The sequence below is a fragment of the Boleophthalmus pectinirostris genome, unplaced genomic scaffold, assembly GCF_026225935.1.
Source record: "Boleophthalmus pectinirostris isolate CB_2022bp ecotype Guang Dong unplaced genomic scaffold, ASM2622593v1 HiC_scaffold_9, whole genome shotgun sequence".
In the NCBI taxonomy this organism is placed as follows: domain Eukaryota; kingdom Metazoa; phylum Chordata; class Actinopteri; order Gobiiformes; family Gobiidae; genus Boleophthalmus; species Boleophthalmus pectinirostris.
In genome coordinates this window covers 5,731,868-5,751,725 of record NW_026571541.1, presented here as the reverse complement: position 1 = coordinate 5,751,725, position 19,858 = coordinate 5,731,868, and the positions used below count along the sequence as shown (strand labels likewise).

Below are 19,858 nucleotides of genomic sequence, written 5' to 3'. Positions count from 1 at the left end.
GAAATAGCAAAGGATCATGATGTATGTAGTTCCTTCAGTTTTTTTAGCAATTGCTGCACCAATGCAACACAATGCAATTTTATTTGTACAGCACAATTTATACACAAAGTACTTTACAGAATAAGAAAGACTTTAAAATCACTATGACTATTAATTATTTAAGTTCATGTAGTCTGCATTGAAATAGCAAAGGATGATGGTCTATGTAGTTTTTAGCTATTACTGCATCATAACAATACATTTAAGCCAAGAGACTTGTGATTTGATATATTTTGATGGCCCACGATATTATTGAGAGACTTCTGATGATACAATTTTCCGATATTTCCGTTATTGTTCCATCCCTACAATTGAGTCTACAGTATTGCACAGGACACGCACTATCTACTCCTGTCTGCAAATACATCACAAAAGCACCTCACAATCACACACAACCATCACTATCTGGCCTCTTTTCATTCACACGTTTGGCCCCAAACCCGCGTGTACACAAGCCCACCGCCGCTCCCGATAAGGTTTCCATGGCGACCACACGAGCCGTCCGTCACGCATCGCAGCCGCCATGTTGTTTTCGTGCCAGATTTTTTTTTTTAAACCAGAAATGGGTTTTTACGCTCAATCCGTAGACTTTTATGGACTGTTTCTTCCAATTTTTACATTTTTTTATTCTTGTTTGGGAGCAAGATGTGGTTTGTGATTGAAATCTGAAAATATCTGATCTACAGCTAATGAGTTCTCAGAGAAAGGCCCTGTCAAACTGAGATAGGGTTTGAATAGCTGTATAGAGACAGCGACGACGGCTCCCCATTCATTTTTAATGCACCATTCACCCCCAGGTCTGAACATGCCGCAAAATATGACACTTTTGCACAATGGAAAAAGTTGAAGTGCAGTGACAAGAAAACTGGGGAACATTGAAATAAATGGGCCAGAACTGAAAAAATAATAATGAATGTATTTTATGAGGATTATTAGGAAATTCCATCTTCTCAAAGGCAAAAATCCAATTATCCATTTATCGTAATTCTAACATCAATCCACTGTCACATAGAATACACCAGTACTCTATTTTCTGATCTACAGTATGTTATACTGTTGTTTCCTCATCACACACCGATCCAGAGCTGTTTTGTTTCATTCACACATTTTTAACACACAAAAATGGAAAACACTCTGTTCCACCTTGTTTTTCGCCGCTGCGTTTCATTAAAAAGTAGGTCACGAAATGATATGTTGTTCAATACAGTGCACTTTCAATTCAATACGATTTGATACAATATATTTCAAAATGTTTCGATACGGGTCAGTAAAACACAAAGGCTAAATCATGGCTTTGATACTAAACAACTAAGTTTGTGCAAAGTTAAAGGGACAGTTCAAAATTTTGGACATGGGACGTCATTTCCTAGTGAGGCAGAGTGTTGGAGACGTGTGAAGACATTTTTTGAAATAGTCCATCCAGTCCTTGTATTTGCAGAGGTCACTGGTGCTAGGCTAGTGCATGTCAATGGCCATAGTTAGCCTGACACTAAAAACTGTTTTACCCACTCCACAAAACACCCAAAACAAATCTATTATTACACCAGACTGTCCATGTGAATGTCTGTGTTGATACAATAATTTTAGAAGTAAAACCAAACTTGCATTTGAATGGATTTATGTCTGAGCAGCAGCAGCAGCGAGTTGTACCTCTGATAGAAAGCTTGGCAGCGGCGGACTGATATATGAGAAAATAGTCCCTCAATGATTCATGCAATACAATGTTAGTTTTATTTCAAACATTATTCTATCAACACAGACATTCACATGGACAGTCTGGTGTAATAATAGATTTGTTTTGGGTGTTTTGTGGAGTGGGTAAGACTGTTTTTAGTGGCAGGATAACTACGGCCATTGACATGCACTAGCCTAGCACCAGCGACCTCTGCAAATACAAGGACTGGATGGAATATTTCAAAAAGTGTCTCCACGCGTCTCCAACACTCTGGTTTACTAGGAAATGAGGTCCTATGTCCAAAACTCCGAACTGTCCCTTTAACTTTGCACTTTGACTTCTTATTTATTTATTTGTAATGGGACAGCACATACTAACGAACATAAATATGTAAATATCATCTTCAGTCCCTCTGTAGGTTGATGTGAAATCATCTACAGGACAGAGAAAAGTACAGCAACAATCACACAGAAGTACATAACACCAGCACACTCACTATACGTACAAATTCATTTCAAATAGTTATTTGAAGTTCAAAAAGTTAAACCAACAACCCCTCAGAATAAAAAAAAAAATTTGGTTAAACATGGTGACATGTTTGGCCATTGAACAACCACTGTTTGGATGGAATATTTTTAAAAAGTGTCTCCACAGGTCTCCATCACTAGAGCTCACTAGGAAATGACGTCCTATGTCCAAAATTCCGAACTGTCCCTTTAATACAAAAAACACCAATTTTACTCATCAAAACTGTGAAAATCAAGTTTCCTTTTTGCAAACAAGCAACACAATTGTAGCTCTACACAAAATACTTTCATAAAATATAACAAAAAATATTCTTGGCAATATATCAATGAAGAAGCTCATGATATTGATATTGCATCATCAAATTAAACAATACGATATATCGATATTTCAACATTTTTGCACATAGGCTCCACTGTGTTTTTCACTAGAATCACTTGGATCATTTCCAATCTCTACTGAACAAAAGGTCAAAATGAAGCTTTTAACTTGAAATGTACCGTTTCATGACATCACAAGGTGGAACAGAGCATTTTGAACTTTGGAAATGCAGACAGCCCAGTAATACAGAATCACTCAAACATGTGCGAATGAAACAAAACACAACTCCAGCCATGTTTTCAATGAGATAACAACAAGATAACATGACTTAAAGCTCACAAGAGTCAATTCTACATAATATAGGATCAGTAAAAGTAAAAAGTACCACTGACCTATACTGCAATCACCAAGGAGATATTTTTAAACTCAATAGCTTCCATTTTTTGTTGCAAGGACAATGTCACTTTCCCAATTAGAAAAACCTTCTGCTTTGAGGTAACAACATTCTAACCTGACTTAAAGCTCACAAGAGTCAGTTTTGTGTAATATATCACCTTTAAGACTTGGCACTGTGAAATGGTTTGAGCTGTGATGATCCAAATCTGTCTTGAGCCTGTTTGAAATGACACTTGGGGTTACCTTTGATTCACTCACACACAGCAGCAGCGGAGGCAGCGGCAGCAGCGGCTCTGTGTAATTATGATAAATGCTCTCATTAATTTACTAATGGCAGTAATAAAAGCGTGGTGGGCTGTTATTAGCTGGAGCTCACGGTCACAGACTTCAGGTTCAGGTTAGACCACGTTTACTCACAGAGAGGATAAACATACTCCAAATATGCCTAAAAAGCCCTCGGAACATGGTGCTGAATTATAAATAGTGATTACAGGTAATTATAAAGTAGAGAAGAGGGATGACTTTGAGAGAGTGATCCATTTCCCATAATGCATCATGTCGAGGAAAGCAATTGTCGTTTTAAAGCTGCATTAACTCTTGTGAGCTTTAAGTCATGAGAGAATGTTGTTACCTCCTCAAAAACATAGTCAGGCTGGTGCCACCTAGTGCCGCTGCTCAATTTCATTTCTCTCCAGAGACTAGGTCAGGAATCAGAATACACTAGACGGTTTGCAAGAACCCCGGAAGTTGTAGACCACACACCCGACAATCAGAGAAGAGCTGTGAAGCCATGACGTCAAACTCAAGCGTCTGTCTGGGTCCCTTTTGTGGTACAACACAACAGTAAACAAAGTGGTCGAGATGGATGTAGACGAAGACAGACATTCTGTGTTGGCAATGATTCCTGAGATCGAGGATTTAAAGCTGGAACAAAAAGAATGCTTGGTGAATTTTATCAAGGGGAAAGACATTATTGCCGTTTGGCACATTATATATGTCACGACCAAATAGCAGCGACTGGTTAAATAAAAAAAAGTACCTGCCTACCGTCGAGCGAACGAATGCCTAAGGTCAGACAGTTTCCACGAAGTGAAACCGGCTGATGAATCAGGTTAACAGAAACATACCTGGGGTTGTGTTTTATTTCATTCCCATATGTTTGAGAAATCTTTTATTATTGTTTTCTCTACATTTCCAAAGATCAAAATGCTCTGTTCCACCTTGTGATGTCATCAAGTTAACAGCTCCCTTTAACCTTTTGTTCAGTAGAGATTGGCAATTCCAGGCCTGAAATCGTCCAAATGATTCCAGTGAAGAAGGTGCATGGAGTTTAAAAACACAAAACACAGTGGAGACACATGACATCAAGAGGTAGAACAGTGTTCTCCATTTGAAAGAAAAACAGCCTAAATATTCAAGAGTTTGTGCGTTCAACATGTGTGAATGAAACAAAACACAACTGCAGGTCTGTTTGTGATGCGCAAACAATATTATAACATAGATCAGTGTAATATGGGCCTTTTTATAACAGAATAGGGAAGCCCTGGAGTTAAAGTTTATTTTATATAAATTTACATAGATTTTTATGCCTTATTTCATGTTCAAAGTATATTTTATACATTTTATGTTTTAAACATCACAAAACTGCTCTAAGGTACAGATTTGTAGCCTATATTTAGTTTCAATTTGAAAGTTTTGCATAAATTATCAATAACAAAGTGTTTGTTTTGATAAAGAAATGCTGAATAAATGTATTGTGTGATTAAAAAAAAATATCATTTGAGTATTTATGATTTCAATATTGACCAAAATAATCGTGATAATGATTATTTCCATAATTGAGCAGCTCTACCTTGGAAGGACAAATGGGCTCTATTCACACGTACGTCACAAAAACAGAAGACGTTTGGAAACATGTGGCGAGGGTCAAAACTGAGAAAATAGCCCGGTTTTCTTCATCCAGGTGTCAGGTGCATACTAATTTGTGTTTTATAATTTGTCCAACTTTAACAAAACAAAACAAACAAAAACATGTCATTGTAGCATTCCGTTATGTTCAGCACATCAACACTTCCAACCAGCCGCCTGTAAGTGACATCGAAGCCGCGATTAAAGTCCTGTCCCCCGTGGAAAGCTTTGGCATGTTGTGAAGACGCTGCTGCTGAATCCACGGTTTTATCGCATGCCCATGTCAGTAACTACCGGAAGTCATCATCTGAGTGTTCCCAAACATCGTCCGGTAAGCGTGAATAGAGCCTGTTACCATAAATATAAACAGCTGTAGGAATAGGAAGCAATTCAACTCAACGCAAGTGTAAAGTCGAGGCATCTGTGAGTCAGACGCAATGTTCTTTTTGCTGTTGACCCAAATATCTCCAAGTCTGCACCAAAGCACTTTACTAAATGAGGTACTTGTAAATTACATCTCGCAGCTAATTTAGCAATTTTCTCCTTCTGAATTCTAATCAATGGTGTTTTCGTAAAATAATCATCATTTAGAAACCTCTTTAAGTCACTGTGAATCATCTGTGAAATTATTCAAGGTCCTATATTACTCTATTTTCTGATTTAAATTATAATGTTGCTTCCTCATCACAAACAGACCTGGAGTTGTGTTTTGTTTCATTAGGTTGAGTTCTTCTTCTCTCAGAAAACTCACCACCTGGTGATGTCATGCGGTAATACAGGAAGTGCTCCACTGTGTTTTTAAACTCCACACATCTTCACTAGAATCAACTGGATGATTTCAGCCCTGGAACTGCCGATCTCTATTGAACTAAAGATGAAAAAAATACAGTTAACTTGAAAATTGCCACTAGATGAAGGACTCAAACATGTGTGAATGAAACAAAACACAACTCCAGGTCTGTTTGTGATGAGGTAACAACATATAAAGTGTCTTAAAGCTCACAAGAGTCAGTTTAGTGTAATATTTAAATATCTTGTCCTCTTTCACTACATCCAGAGTTTAGTTTTTACATGTTCCAGGGCAGGTGAGTATAGGTGAGTTTCATTGTTGACAAAAGCGCGCGTTGCATGCTGGGAATTATTTTGGTCGGCGGCAAGAAACACTAATTCAACATGACGGACGGAGCGAGAAAGCACGTAAAGGGTATTGATCCTGGTTATTTATCCACTCTAACAGCAGAGGACCCAAGACCATTTGACCAGAAATTGGTCATAAGCATCGATGGACGACAAATCACCCTTTTCAACCCCGACAAAAGGTGGACCAAATCAAATTTCTGGTCAGAATCACCAACTACCTGGACAAATATTCACTTTGGTGATATCCACAATGACTTGGTGGAAACTCCTGGGCCATTCACAGCAGAAAAGATGAAAACCTCCAAGAGTCTCGATGTGTTGTTGAACTTGTTGGAGTCCACGGTTTGTTAGGATCTTCTACGTTTGCTCTGTGGATGTTTGAAAGCCGTTTAATTCACCGTTAGTGGTTCTTTTCACTCGGAATAAGAAAAAGACATTTTCCTTCTTCCGTGCTTCTATTTGTGCATCTGACAATGCAGCAGGAATTTACCATTATCGGGGAGAAATACGCGAGGTTACGCACTGTGTTTGACGCTACCGTGTTTCTTGCCTCCGACCAAAAATATTTCCCAGCATGCAACGCAGGCTTTTAATAACAATGACATCAGCTGAAACTCGCCTATACCACAAAAACATCCAGTAATCACCTATCTCAGTCTTTCTATAGCTTCCCTTCTCCCATCCTATAATCTTCCATGGATTATTCTTTAACTCCAGCATCCTTCATTTTCCACTCTCTGACTTCAAAATATCTAAAGTGAAGTGTTCTTCCGGTGTACCCTTTAATAGACCTTTTTCACAGCGGCTGAAATGGATGAAGATTTGGTGATGGGGCAGATTTTTGAAGCTGCTGGAAAATATGTAAGACATTTCCACACATATTTTGCCATAGAAAAGCATTAACGTAAGTGACGTTTACCTACATCGCAGTAATTCTGGCCGTTGTGAAAAAGGTCTGCACTCCAAAGTGGGTAGCAGTGGAGTATAGCCAAAAACTGGACTCAAGTATGAAGTGCAAAAAAACTATGACTAATGCTGAATATCTGGTATTTTCAAAGGATAGATCATAAAAATTAAAAAAGTAAAATTATATCTGAAGGAGCGATGCAAGAAACACACATCTTTTAATCATTTTATATTGTCAACATAGAGCTTTAGTCACTTATTATATTGTATATATATTCGCACATCACTTATTGTTACAGCTCACGGCCTGGCTCCGCCTTGCCACGCAAGGCGGCGCCTTCTGTATTTGCCTGTGCTGTGTGGCACCTGGCACCTGATTGGTGGGGTGTGGTCCCGTCGCTGTTGGGCTGGCTCCAGTGTTCGTCGTGCCTGGTTGGAGGATTGATGTCCCGCTCCTCCAATCCCCATCCTACACATCCATCACCTCGTCCAATAAAAGTGCTGTGTACCTGTCCCTCCGAGCGGCTGGATGTCAGTTTCAGTTTGCCACAGTCGTTGACAGAAGTGTGTTTGTCACATCTCTTTACTACTGTGACTTGTGTGAGAATCCAGGGGTCGCTATTGACCTATCGTTTGTTTGTATTTGCCAGTTTGGCTTGGCCCTTGAGTTATTTAACCCAGTAGAGGTATTGTTTAGTTGTATTTGGAAATTCTGATTTATCGTATGTAAAGCAGCTTTTTTGGATATTATACTTACTTACATTTACTTTATAAGCCACTTGCTTTGCATCACATCTTGTTTGTGTTACTTTCCTTTGTCCTTAGCATTGGTTCGTAACACTTATATTGTGATGTGCGAACTGCTGTGTCCAAATAATTTCATTTGTGGGTCAATAAAGTTGCCAGACATGTGCGATATTTTCGATCATTTCACTCTGCCCCAGCTCAAATTGTACGACCAGATCACAGAGTTTAAAAATTCACAGCTCATGGAACTACTTTAACAGTGCAAAACAGTGTGAAGCGACTGGATTTCAAACAGGTTTGATATTCTTGCGACCTACGATTGCCGGTCGTGAGGTATTAATCTGTTCTCATTACCCCATGTTTACTACAAAAAGCAAGACACATGATTAAGACAAAACCCAATCCCCAAAAACATCGCACGAGTGAAATATCGGCTCAGAAAGGGCCAAAAAACGCACAGTGTATGCCCAGCTTAAGTAAGAAAGGTCAAAGTAGAGTACAGTTACTTCAAAGAAAATAGTACTCAAGAACAAGTGAAAGAGTGAAGTCCAAAAACTGCTCTGAGAAGTACTATTTCTTCAAAAGGTCACTCAAGTACATGTAACTTTGTACTATAACAATGTTTATAGCTCTATCTGTCTTTGTTCCCGTCATCAGCTCTTTTATTTGACCCAATGTTCAGCCTTTGCCACTTTTTCAATCTCAAAGCCAAGTTCACCGCCATTTCCTCTAACACCAGAGTCAAGCTTTTTGAACCTGCTCCGCTCGGGCTGCCACACCTCTCTCTCTCTGTGACAGGAGGGCCAGTGGAGTCGGCTCTTAATCAGGCTGTCACGGTGCCTGGGAACCACTGAACTTTGTGCTGATGGATCTGAAGGGGGCCGGGGAGGAGGGCCATTGTGTACCCCACAAAACCAGCTTTGTGTCGGGGCGCTGCGGAGAGGGTCCTCGGGGTGGGAGAGTGGGAAAGCCGCACAGACAAATGAGCCAAACAGTAGGTGGCGTACGACCGGGGAATCTGCTTGTGTTTTTCATAAAAGCGGAAAAGAAAATGTGGCTTCTGTTGAGTCAAATGTTCCTCTACCAGCTGCTAGTTCAAACCAGTCTGACCAGTGTTTTGTCAACATTCTTTATATTTCACTGATCCTTTGTTAACTTGAACACTGAGCAAATAGGCTGAGGGCACTCTCCTCATCCCTGCATCTATAATAAAAACTGGATAAGGCATTTCTCCACTCCAGACAGACTAGTGGCTGCTCCAGGTACTGCAGATCTCGGGAGCTTGAGCCCAGAAAGAATTCTCCCAATGCAATGGATTTATTTGGAATTCAAACTGCCCGTGTTCAGCTGACAGGGCATTCAAAACTAGGGATGGGCATTCGATGAAATCTTCTTAATCAATCGTCGGAAGAATTAATGATCGATTATCGATTAATCATACTATCTGCACTACTAATCTGCATAAATAAATTCAACTTTACGACATATAAACCGTAACCACTCTAGAGCCACATCAGCCCGTTTGACATTATAATGTGTTTAATTCAGTTTTGCGCAACTCTCACAGAAACAAAACTTAAAACTGCATCGCTAATTTGCATAAATTAAGCGAAGATAAAAAAACAGTTCTTGTGCGCTGATGCGGTCAATTTCTGTCGGATTAAAAGACATGACTCAGGTGAATACAGGTTAGTGTGAATATTTTTGCGTTTGTCAAAACCAGGACGGAGGGGAGGGGGGTGGGGACTCGTCATCGACATTGAGCGACTCTCACCTGGCAAATATTTTTCCCACTGGACACTGAAACATATGTGCTGCTTTGTACACTGTGCACATGGACTCACACTTGTCCCGACTGGAATTTTTTTGTACAAGTCATCGTTAAATACACATTTGTGCTTCTGGTACGTTGCAGACTGACCCACTGTTTGTGTCTCGCTCCTTCTGATGCAGAGACACATGTACAGAGCCTGTTTGGTCACACTACACACAGCAACCTACATTCAGTTTGTCGATTAAAATTAACATAATCGATGAAATTCTTAATAATCAATTATCGATTAATCGACTAATCATGCCCATCCCTATTCAAAACTTTCACAAAGGTCGGATTTTGTAGGGATTCTTTTTCTATTTTCATAACATAAACTTAAATCCTCAAAGCGCCTAAAAGTTACCTTTGTAAGACTCATTTTTAGCTTTGTGTGTAAAATCCCTCAGTCATCCAGGTCCATGAAACCATGACAAAAGGAGAAACTCAATTTGTCAACTGGACAAAAATTTATTTGGTCAAATGTTTCGCGGCTCCTCCAAGTTTCTTCAGTTCTGGTCAAAAGGAAGTGTCCACCAGCATTTTGACCAGAACTGAAGCAGCAGCTTGGATGAGCTGTGAAACGTATTCGACAAAATAAACTTATGTCCAGTTGACAAATTGAATTTCTCCTTTTACCATTTTTAGTTTTATGCATCTTAGCACTTTTTATTTATTGTTTTGATTTGATTTACTGTCTTTTATTGTATTAATTTGTCTGTGCAGCTCTTTGGAAACTGTCATGTTTATAAAATGTGCTACAGAAATAAAGTGGATTGGATTGACCGGTCCAAACGCTCCACGCCGTGAAAATTATTTTTGGACACACATGAGCCAATCTGCCCCACTGAAAAGAATACAACAACATCTTGGGTTCACCTTCCACGTTTTATTATAGTTCTTGTCTTGATCTTGTACTAGTTTTGTCTCGTGAGATCTTGTACAATCCCTATAAATCTTTGGGATGGGATTTTTTTGTGTAATACAGTAAGTCCTCTGTTCTAGTCACTAATAGAAATGACTGAATAGAAGTCCAACATTTGTGCTTTTAGATATTTTTTTATATCAAAGTACAATTTTATTAATAGGGAAATCTCTCCCCCCTTCTTAGGAGTATGGCCTCATCACATTCTTGAGCCTGAAATCATCATTTCCAGTGTAGGAGTGTAGGAATCCAGGTGGCAGACCATCCACAAGAAAAGTTACAAACATTGCCACAAGATTTTCCACATGTGGAAAAGGATCTCGTGAGATGTTTCCCTCACATTTTTACATTCACCTTGGATGAAAAAGGAGTTAACTTTGCTTAGTATCTCCTCTTGAGAAGCTGTGATACCCAAAAGAAGTGCTCCAAATGAGAAGAAAACTGTCAAATAAAATAACGCAAAAATTGTGAAGTGAAGGCCACAGTTTATTTATCAAAAATGACATCAAAATCTCGTCTTGTCTCGATCTCACGGGCTGAGTCTCGTAGAACTTGCGTCTCATTCCATCTCTAGTAAATACATGTTCTGATTAAGTTTGAACTGACAGTGCCGCCTCCTCCATTTAAACCCAATATCCACCATAATAGAATATGAAGAGGAAACAGGTCACCGTCAGACTAACGGAGTAGCTCAGTTCTACCCACTCCGCACTTAAAGTATCATGTAGAAGTGCACATCTGTGATCTGTGTCAGGTCTAATGTTACGCCCAGAGCAGGTAAAGCGCACTACAGCAACGGCTCTACACATCCTCTCAGCTTTAACTAAACGCCCACCTCCTCATTAGCTCCAGAAAAAAGGAAAAAAAAAAAAAAAAAACTCCCACGCTTACATTTTTTGATACATGGGAACATCATACGCTTGGGTTCCGAATCACAGGAACGAACGTGCATTAAGCAGGATTACATACGAGGCATTATTACAGCTAAGAGTGTTTTCTATATTTGCACACGTGTTCTGAAGAGCTCGATGTGGCTTAATGAAATAATGTGATGCAATTCAGAGTGTAGAATATACCACAGCGCAATCAACACTTAACTGAGAACATGCAGCCACTGATCTGATGTTGAGAATCTTAAGCAACCCGTATTTTCTACAAGTATTTAATTGGCAGACTTTTGTTTTTTAGAATTATAAAATAAGAAAGTGCATTTACTGTACATAGGACTTGAAGTTTTCCTCACTTTTCTTTTAATAATTGGGATAAAGTGGGGTAGATTGTGACATGTTATAATATTCTTATAAAAAAAAAAACAGTATTGCCACTTAAAGCCGCAGTATGTGACGGTTTGTGCCAAAAATAGACAATAAAAAGTATTTTTTATTTATCATTATGAATTGTTTTATAGCACTGCAAAATGTAGAAAAACTTCTGACTATGAATGGGCTTGCATCTCCACAAACCTGACTCTTATTTGGACTGGCATAAGTTGATCTTCACGGACATTGTTCCAAAAAGTGGTGGAGTGGTGAAGTACTCAGTTTTGTTACTTTAGTAAAAGTACAGATACAGGAGCAAAAAAAAACAAACAAACTCAAGAAAAAAGTATGAATGAAAGCATGAATCTACTCAAGTAAAAGTATTTAAGTACCCTTTTTAAAATGTACTTAAAGAGTAGAAAGTAAAAGTATTTCACACATATTTTGAGATCTAATAAAGCTTCAGTGTAGTGATTTGATGATAATTTCTGCTGAATTTTGAATTTTCAACAGAAATAACTAAACTTTTTTTTTTTTTTGTGTATATTTCTATTTGCTCAAACTACGACCATGTTAAAAAATAGACCCTCAGGCTTTTCAGCAGAACTAAACTATAATAAAAATACTTTTACTTTTCAGTCCTGTCCAAAATGTAGTGGAGTAGAAAGTACAAATACAGGCTCTCAAATACAGTGAAGTAAAAGTAAAACGAATCCACTTTAAAATCTACTTAAGTAAAGTACAGATACAGGAGCAAAAAAAAAAAATAAATCTAATCAAATAAAAGTACTACATGAATTACTTAAGTAAAATTATTTAAGTACTCATTTAAAATGTACTTAAAGAGTAGAAAGTATTTCACACATATTTTGAGATCTAATAAAGCTTCAGTGTAGTGATTTGATGATAATTTCTGCAGAATTTTGAATTTTCAACAGAAATAACTAAACTGTTTTTTTTTTTTTATTTTTTTAATTTGTATATTTCTATTTGCTCAAACTGTGATTATGTTAAAAATAGACCCCTCAGGCTTTTCAGCAGAACTAAAACTATAATAAAAATACTTCTACTTTTTAGTCCTGTCCAGAATTTGTAGTGGAGTAATAAATGTTCCACAGTTTCTGGTTTTACCGCTCAAAAATGGCTAGAAAAACAGACATTCTGACTGATTGTGTGGTCGCCTCTCCACAGATCTGACCTGTAACTTAGTCTGGGTTGGTCTCCGTGGAGATAAAACTGTTTAATTTAACAATCCGAACAAAGCAACAACATCTCCACGAGGAAAAAGCATTTGACGGACCCTCCACCAGAAAAGCTTTAAACGTGAGAGCCCATGATTGGCTTTACGGATTTTGGACACAGTCTATGATTCATACTGAAATAATAAAAAGGAACCTTAGAAACCCAAATAAAACCCCAGTGTAAGAAAAATACTTTTACCTCTCCACATGTCGGACTCTAAACTAAAACACGAAAACTCCTCAGACCATCAAATATGTGCCCATCCCTGCTCCTGCTGCTCCGCTCTGAGCTCAGAGCCCAGTCCCGGTCCCATAGTGATTAACAGCAGCGGGCGCACCACGATTTATGACCCTTGTTAGCAGAGCCTTGGCACGCTCCATAAATCAGCCCCGAGCCCCGAGAAACACTACAAACACAATTACAAGTTAAAGAGAATTACAGCGTCCAATACTGGCACCAACAGAGCACCAGAGCGGCCATCTTTGAACCGAGAGACCGCGCTAAATTCACCAAAATAGGGTTGGGTCGGAAAAGACGGGCGAGCAAAGAGACAGAGGGGATTAATAACGGCGACAGGTGAAGAGATAGTGCGGGTGATGGATGGGAAGCAGAAAATGTATAGGTGGCTGCGAAATTAGCTACAGGTTAGGTCCTGAGTTTCTTACGGCGAAGAGTCTTTAAAAATTGCACAGCATCTAACAAAACGCACCAATGTCAACAGTTAGAAATAATCGAAAACAGAGCAAAAGCCACTAAAAAGGTCTCGCAAGGATGTTTACCTAATTGAAAAAAGGTAGCACATAAATCACTATTCAAATGTGCAGATTTTTTTGCTTCGACGAGAGAAGTGAAAAATACTACAAATAATAATGACTCGCACACCACATTTATACTAGGCAAGGTGGGTGGTGTCTTGGGTGAAGTTTCTACCCTATAGAATGTATAAAGAAGTGGACTAAGGGAGTGTGACTTCACCCATAGCTTCAGGCTCCAGTCCAGGTTTCCCACTCTTTCACTGACAAAATTTCAAAAGTTTTCCATGACTTTTTTATGACCTAAAGGGAATTTTCCATGACTCTAAGACAGTGTTTCTGGGGACTGGGATATTTTAAAAGTCATAAACCTTCGTGACCCATTCGTAAATCACAAAATAAAGGTGGATTTGTGGTGACCATTATTGAACATGAATGAGGATATTTTAATGTTGACTGAGTGATCGTGTCTCTGAAAAACATTGAAGTAGCAATAAAAGGATCCAGAAGTCGCCTATTTGGACACTAAATGTAGCCATTCAGCTGAACCAGCAATATTCGAACAAAAAATCTGTAGAACTGAATATTGCAGATCTACATGCAGATCGTGACAAGGTGATCCCCAAATAATCTCTTGCAACGCACCTGAGGGTCACGACCCAGTCTTTGGGAAACAAAGCTTTACGGCACCTACATGTGTAGAATTGATAAGACTTTTAGGGCTAAATATTACATTGGGTTCTTTTTAAACACAATGCAGTAAAGTGTATTTACCTTGTTGACATGTTTCGGCTGCTAGACAACATGTCTTTAAATGGACAGACAACAGTTCTTTAAAAAGAACCCAAGAAGTTAATGTATATAAGAAGACAAAATGAACAGCTTTGGCTAAATATGAAATGTTAACTCTTTCCACTCATCTTATGGTTTTGGATTATAGTTTTTTAACATTCAAAATCCTGTCAGTTGTTATTGTCGTCTCTTTGAAACAAAAGGCGCCGACGTTCGGAAATAATCATAATAGCCTCATGAGAACTTAACAGAACGCTGTAGTTGTGTGAAAGAAATACTAAAATTCCATGACTTTTCCAAAGCTTTCATTGAATTTATAAAATGCTTTGACTTTACCAGGCCTGGAAAATGACATTTTCAATTTCTATGACTTTTCCAGGATGTGTGGGAACCCTGCCAGTCAAATGAAGTTCAAGATACTAGCACAGGGGTCTCCAGCATGTAGTTTGGGAGCTACCAGTAGCTCTCCCCCCATTACTAGTAGCTTGCCAATGGATTTCTGAATTATAAATAAGTCAAATTTGATTAATTACCACTGTAAATGTGTTATTTTGAACTTTGTGCACCAATAAATGGATAAGAGCTTAATGTTTTATAGGCATCTTACTGTACATCTAAGGCTTGCCCTCTTATATCAACTCAGTTTCTTGCAACTGAAAATTAGTAGCCTAAAATTAGTAGCTCTCCAGCATTTTCATTTTGTAAAGGTAACTCACCGGCTGCGAAAGGTTAGAGATCCCTGTACTAGCAGTTATAGGGGTAAAATTCCATATGAGGAATAGGGATTTACAGTATTTATGGACAAAATAGCAAAAATAAAAACACCAGCATCATGTAGATCGCTCACAGCAGCAGTTACAGAGAGAAGGGTGACAATTTTTAAGTTTAAAGTCAATTGGAAACAGACGATGGAGCCTGAAGGAGCCCCCCATGTTCACTTTCTATCCGGAACATTTATATATACAGCATCATCTTGCCAAAGGACACAGCACTAGTATACAATAAAGCTAGTGGTGCCCCATCAAAGTACATGGTATTCCCAACAGTCTCCCATCCATCCGACATGCCGCTATTTAAACATTGACATCTAATTGTCGGAGTAACAGCTGCAGCACTTCAACTTTTTTTTTTTTTTTCCATTGCTAGAGTAGCGGAACTTTACTATTTTTCAAACATTGCACTTTTCCGACATGAATCATATTAATATAATAGCCTATTATACTTTGCGCTCCCATATATCATTGATCAGAGAATACTTTGGCCACATAGGACATCAGACAGTGGGAAAATGTCCTAACATAGCCGTGAGAAACAGTCATGCATTTTTAAACAGTGCATAGACCAGCCTTCGGGAAAATATCTAATCTAAAACAGAATAGTGTCGAAAAAGAGATACTAATAAAAAGTGTCGAAAAAATGGCACGTCTAAACAGAGGCATGTCGTAATGAAGGGATGTCAGAATAGGCGGCGGACCCCGATGATGAGGTTGGGTATTCAAGATTGTATGAAACTCAAAACAACATTTATTACAGCAAATATAAATTTAAAGAGTGACTAACCTGACTCTTCATCAATGGCGAACCTTCCCAGTCCACTCCCGTCCCGAATGGAGTACTGTATCTCCCCGTCACGACCGTCGTCCTCATCATTGGCCGTGACCTGAAGAAGCGTAGTTCCGATACGAGAATTTTCTTTGATTAATCCAGTTAAAGCAAATTGGTTAAAATACGGTGCGTAGAGGTTTTCATTGACGTCAACGACTTCAATCTCCACAAAAGTTACAGACAAAAGAGAAACGGGGCGTCCTTTATCTTTGGCCCGTACGGTGAGGTTGTAGAACTGTTGCGTTTCGTAGTCCAGCTCCTTGGTCAGTCGTATGGCTCCGCTCGCTTTGTCCACTTCAAACCATCCATTGTAATCGTTGGCCAAAGAGTACCGAACCTGCCCGCCCAATCCTAAATCTGGGTCTTGAGTTTCCAACCAGGCTACGACAGTCCCAACGGGAAGATCCTCCAATGCTCTAGCCTTGTAAACACTAGGAATGAACAACGGTGGACAATCGTTGACATCTTCCAGGGTAATTTTCAAAGTTGTGACTGAAAATTTTTGACTGCCTTTCTCCGCTTTGTCTCTTGCTTCGATTTTGAGATTAAAACTTGGAATGAATTCACGGTCAAGCTGTCCAGCAACGTAAACGATCCCATTTGAGGAATTTATGGCAAACTGAGTGGTACTGGTAAGAATAGAGTAGACGATCTCCCCGTTTGAACCGAGATCTTTGTCTGTAGCTTCAACTTGGATAACGTCGGTACCTATGGCAGTGTTTTCAGGAATGACAATTTTGTATCCAGATTCTTGCAAAAACTGTGGTGCATTGTCATTGGCGTCCTCAATAAAAATAGTGAGAAGTCTCCAAGAGCTTTTCTGCGGTTGGCCGAGATCATATATTGTTAAATTTAGCAGGTAGCGGTCTTTCTTTTCACGATCCATCGGAAGAAAAATGCTAATGAGTCCAGAGTGCATGTCAATCGTGAAGCAGTTATCTGTATTCCCATCGGAAATGGTGTAAACGATTTGCCCGTTGAATCCAGAATCTCCATCGTACGCATTCACTTGGAAAACGCTAGAACCGATTTTGAGATCTTCGCGAATTTTGATATCCGTCGGGAACGCCTTATCGAACTGCGGCGTTTGGCGGTTGACAGAAAACAGGTCGATAAAGCCTTCTTCTATTTTGGGTTTGGAGCCAGCTTTGGATTTCTTGAGTAGCTTCTCTGCTAGTTTTTGTGCGACCCTTGTTTCTTTGCAGTTGAAGCTTTTCGGGGGTGATTTGCCTTGTACAATTGTAATATTAACGAAAATCGGATCGGAATAGTTCTCGCCGTCTGTAGCTGTAATTTTGAGAGTAAACACTCCATTTTTAGGAGTAGCCGTAGTAACTGAACGCCGTAATGTCAGAACTCCCGAATCTGGATTAAGGTCAAAGTATCCCAACTCATTGCCGGAAAGGATTTTGTATTTGACCAGCTCTAACTCGTCTACATCAATAGCGGACATCGTAGTAATTATTTCGTCAACAGGGAAGTCCCTTGAAATCACTCCCTGGCACGCAACTTTTTCAAACAACGGTTGATTATCATTTACATTCTCAACGTGAATCGTTACGTTGACTTCGCTTTCTCTGCGATAAGGAGAACCCCAATCGGACGCTCTGACCACAAAAACAAAACTCTCAGATGAAGATTCAAAGTCTAGCTCTTTAATTGTGCTAATTATGCCTGAAAACTGATTTATTTTGAACGGGACAGGCTGCAAACTTGAAATACTGTACGTTATGTAGCCGTTCTCGCCTTTGTCGTCATCTACGGCCGATACAGCCAGCACGTTGGTACCGATGGGGACGCTTTCATTGACAAAAACCTCATACGAAGGCTGCGTGAATGTCGGCGTGTTGTCATTAGCGTCATCTATGCTGACACGGATTTTGACCTTTAGCTCGCTGTCTACTTCCAGCACTTCCAGGTTGAAAACATCTTGGGAGACTTGAGTGAAAGAGCGAGTGGTGGAGATTACCCCTGTCATCGTGTTGATTCTGAAAAACGCTGAATCGGCAGATGGGGAGAGTATGTATTCAGCGTCATCTGGTTCTGGATTTATTTTTACAGCTATGACGATAGTGCCTGGTGGCGAGATTTCATTCAGGCTTGCTTCGTAAACCTCTTTTTCAAATTTGACGTCAACAGGTTGTTTTTTCCGAATTGTAATTTGTACAAGTTTGACGTCTGAGAATTTCGCTGGCGTTCCCCGGTCTCTAGCTTGCAACGTTAGATTACAACCAAAAGGGTAAGTGTCCCAGTTTACAGGCTCTGATCCTTTTATCGTAAATTCATGATCGTCCGTTTGTTCGACGAAGAAATGCTCGGATGGGTCCCCGCCGACAATAGAAACGGTGTCGATTTCTCCGTTCAGACCTTCATCCAAGTCTTCCACGGTGACAATCGCGTAAACGGGGTTCTTCTCCAGCAGCGACGGCATGTGAGTGACCACGTTCAAAGTCGGCGCGTGCTCGTTGACTCTTTCTACGTGAACGAAAAGCTTCGCCGTGCTGCTAACGCCGTTGTTTCCGTAGAGCTTCATACCGCGATCTACTGCTAAAATCTCTAAGTCATATCTGCTTTGTTCGTCAACGTTGAGTTTTCCGCTGAGCGAAACTACACCGCTAGTCGGGTGAACTGCAAACAGCTCCATTTTATCTTTGAAAAAATAATAAAATTCGCCATTGGAGCCAATATCCGCGTCTGTGGCTGTAACTTGTGCTATGCTAGTCCTGAGAGGAGTGCTTTCCGAAATAGTGACTGAGTAAGTAGTCGGCGAAAACAGTGGCCGCAAATCGTTCATATCCAAAACCTGTATGCTAACTTTTGTCCAAGTCTCCAGCAAAGCCTCGCCTTTTACCGAAGCTTTCACTGTCAACACGTAGTTATCCTGTATCTCCCTGTTCAAAATGGCTGCGTTCCCGCCTTTAGTCCTTATCCGTAAAAAGCAGAAGTCCCCCAAAACATACTCCTCCGCTTTGAAAAACCCTTCATCGTCTCCAGAAGTAATCCTGTAGCGGATTTCCCAGGAGCGCTGCGCCAGGTGAATGCCCATTTTAACTTTACTGTTGGCGTAGGTGCGCGCGGCGGAGTTTTCGTAGACGGTTGCGTGGTAGACTGTCTGCGTGAAGGCGAATCGGGGTCCATCCTGAGGCGTGGTTTGGCAGAGGCAGGATTGGAAAAAGAGCAGCAGCAGAAGTAACAGGGCCTGGAGCAAGAGAGCGGAGCGAGAACCTGCCCACCGGCCCATAGTACCCTCCATCACATCGTCACTCCATCCTGCAACGAAAAACAAACCAAAAAAAAGGTTAGTTCATGAGAATTTACCATCATCTATATTCTTACACTCAGCTTCAGCTCGCGGTGCCCAAAAGGAAACTTAAAGTGCAGAAAGAACAAAAATGTGGCTGTTTGCTGCAGGTGTTCCAGTCAGTAGGAACAGGTAGAGGGTGCTCTTGGAAAAAGGATCAAAACTTAAACACAACAGATTCCAGGCACTCCAAAAAAGTAGAAAAAGTCAAAAATTGCACAAGGAAAAATATAGTTAAAAGGCCTTTATTTGAATGGCCAAAGCCAACATGTTTTGACCTTAAGTTGTCTTCATCAGGGCTTAATTAACCACTTAAGGCCATTCAAATAAAGGCCTTTTAACTATATTTTTCCTCGTGCGATTTTTTTTACTTTTTCTTCTTTTTTGGATTGCCTGAAATCTGTTGTGTTTAAGAAACTTAAAGTGCATTGTGTAACTCGCCATCTGGTTGTCTACACAGATGTTATTTCTTTACCTGGAATGTTCTGCTTTATGGTATTAAATAAGGATGTAAC

At 39.7% G+C, this 19,858-nt stretch overlaps 1 protein-coding gene across 3 annotated transcripts in view; it reads right to left on the bottom strand.

The window, feature by feature from the left end:
• fat3a (FAT atypical cadherin 3a) overlaps positions 1-19,295 on the bottom strand; it is a 203,879-nt gene extending 184,584 nt beyond the window's left edge. For 2 of the 3 annotated variants that reach the window (XM_055148013.1, XM_055148014.1), the window contains exon 1: positions 15,998-19,283. In XM_055148013.1, coding sequence (XP_055003988.1) covers positions 15,998-19,283 — 3,286 coding nt within the window. Of the gene's footprint in view, positions 1-15,997 lie in introns of all 3 variants that reach the window. The other variant, XM_055148012.1, reaches the window with a different exon arrangement.
• Between the last annotated feature and the right edge of the window lie 563 nt (positions 19,296-19,858).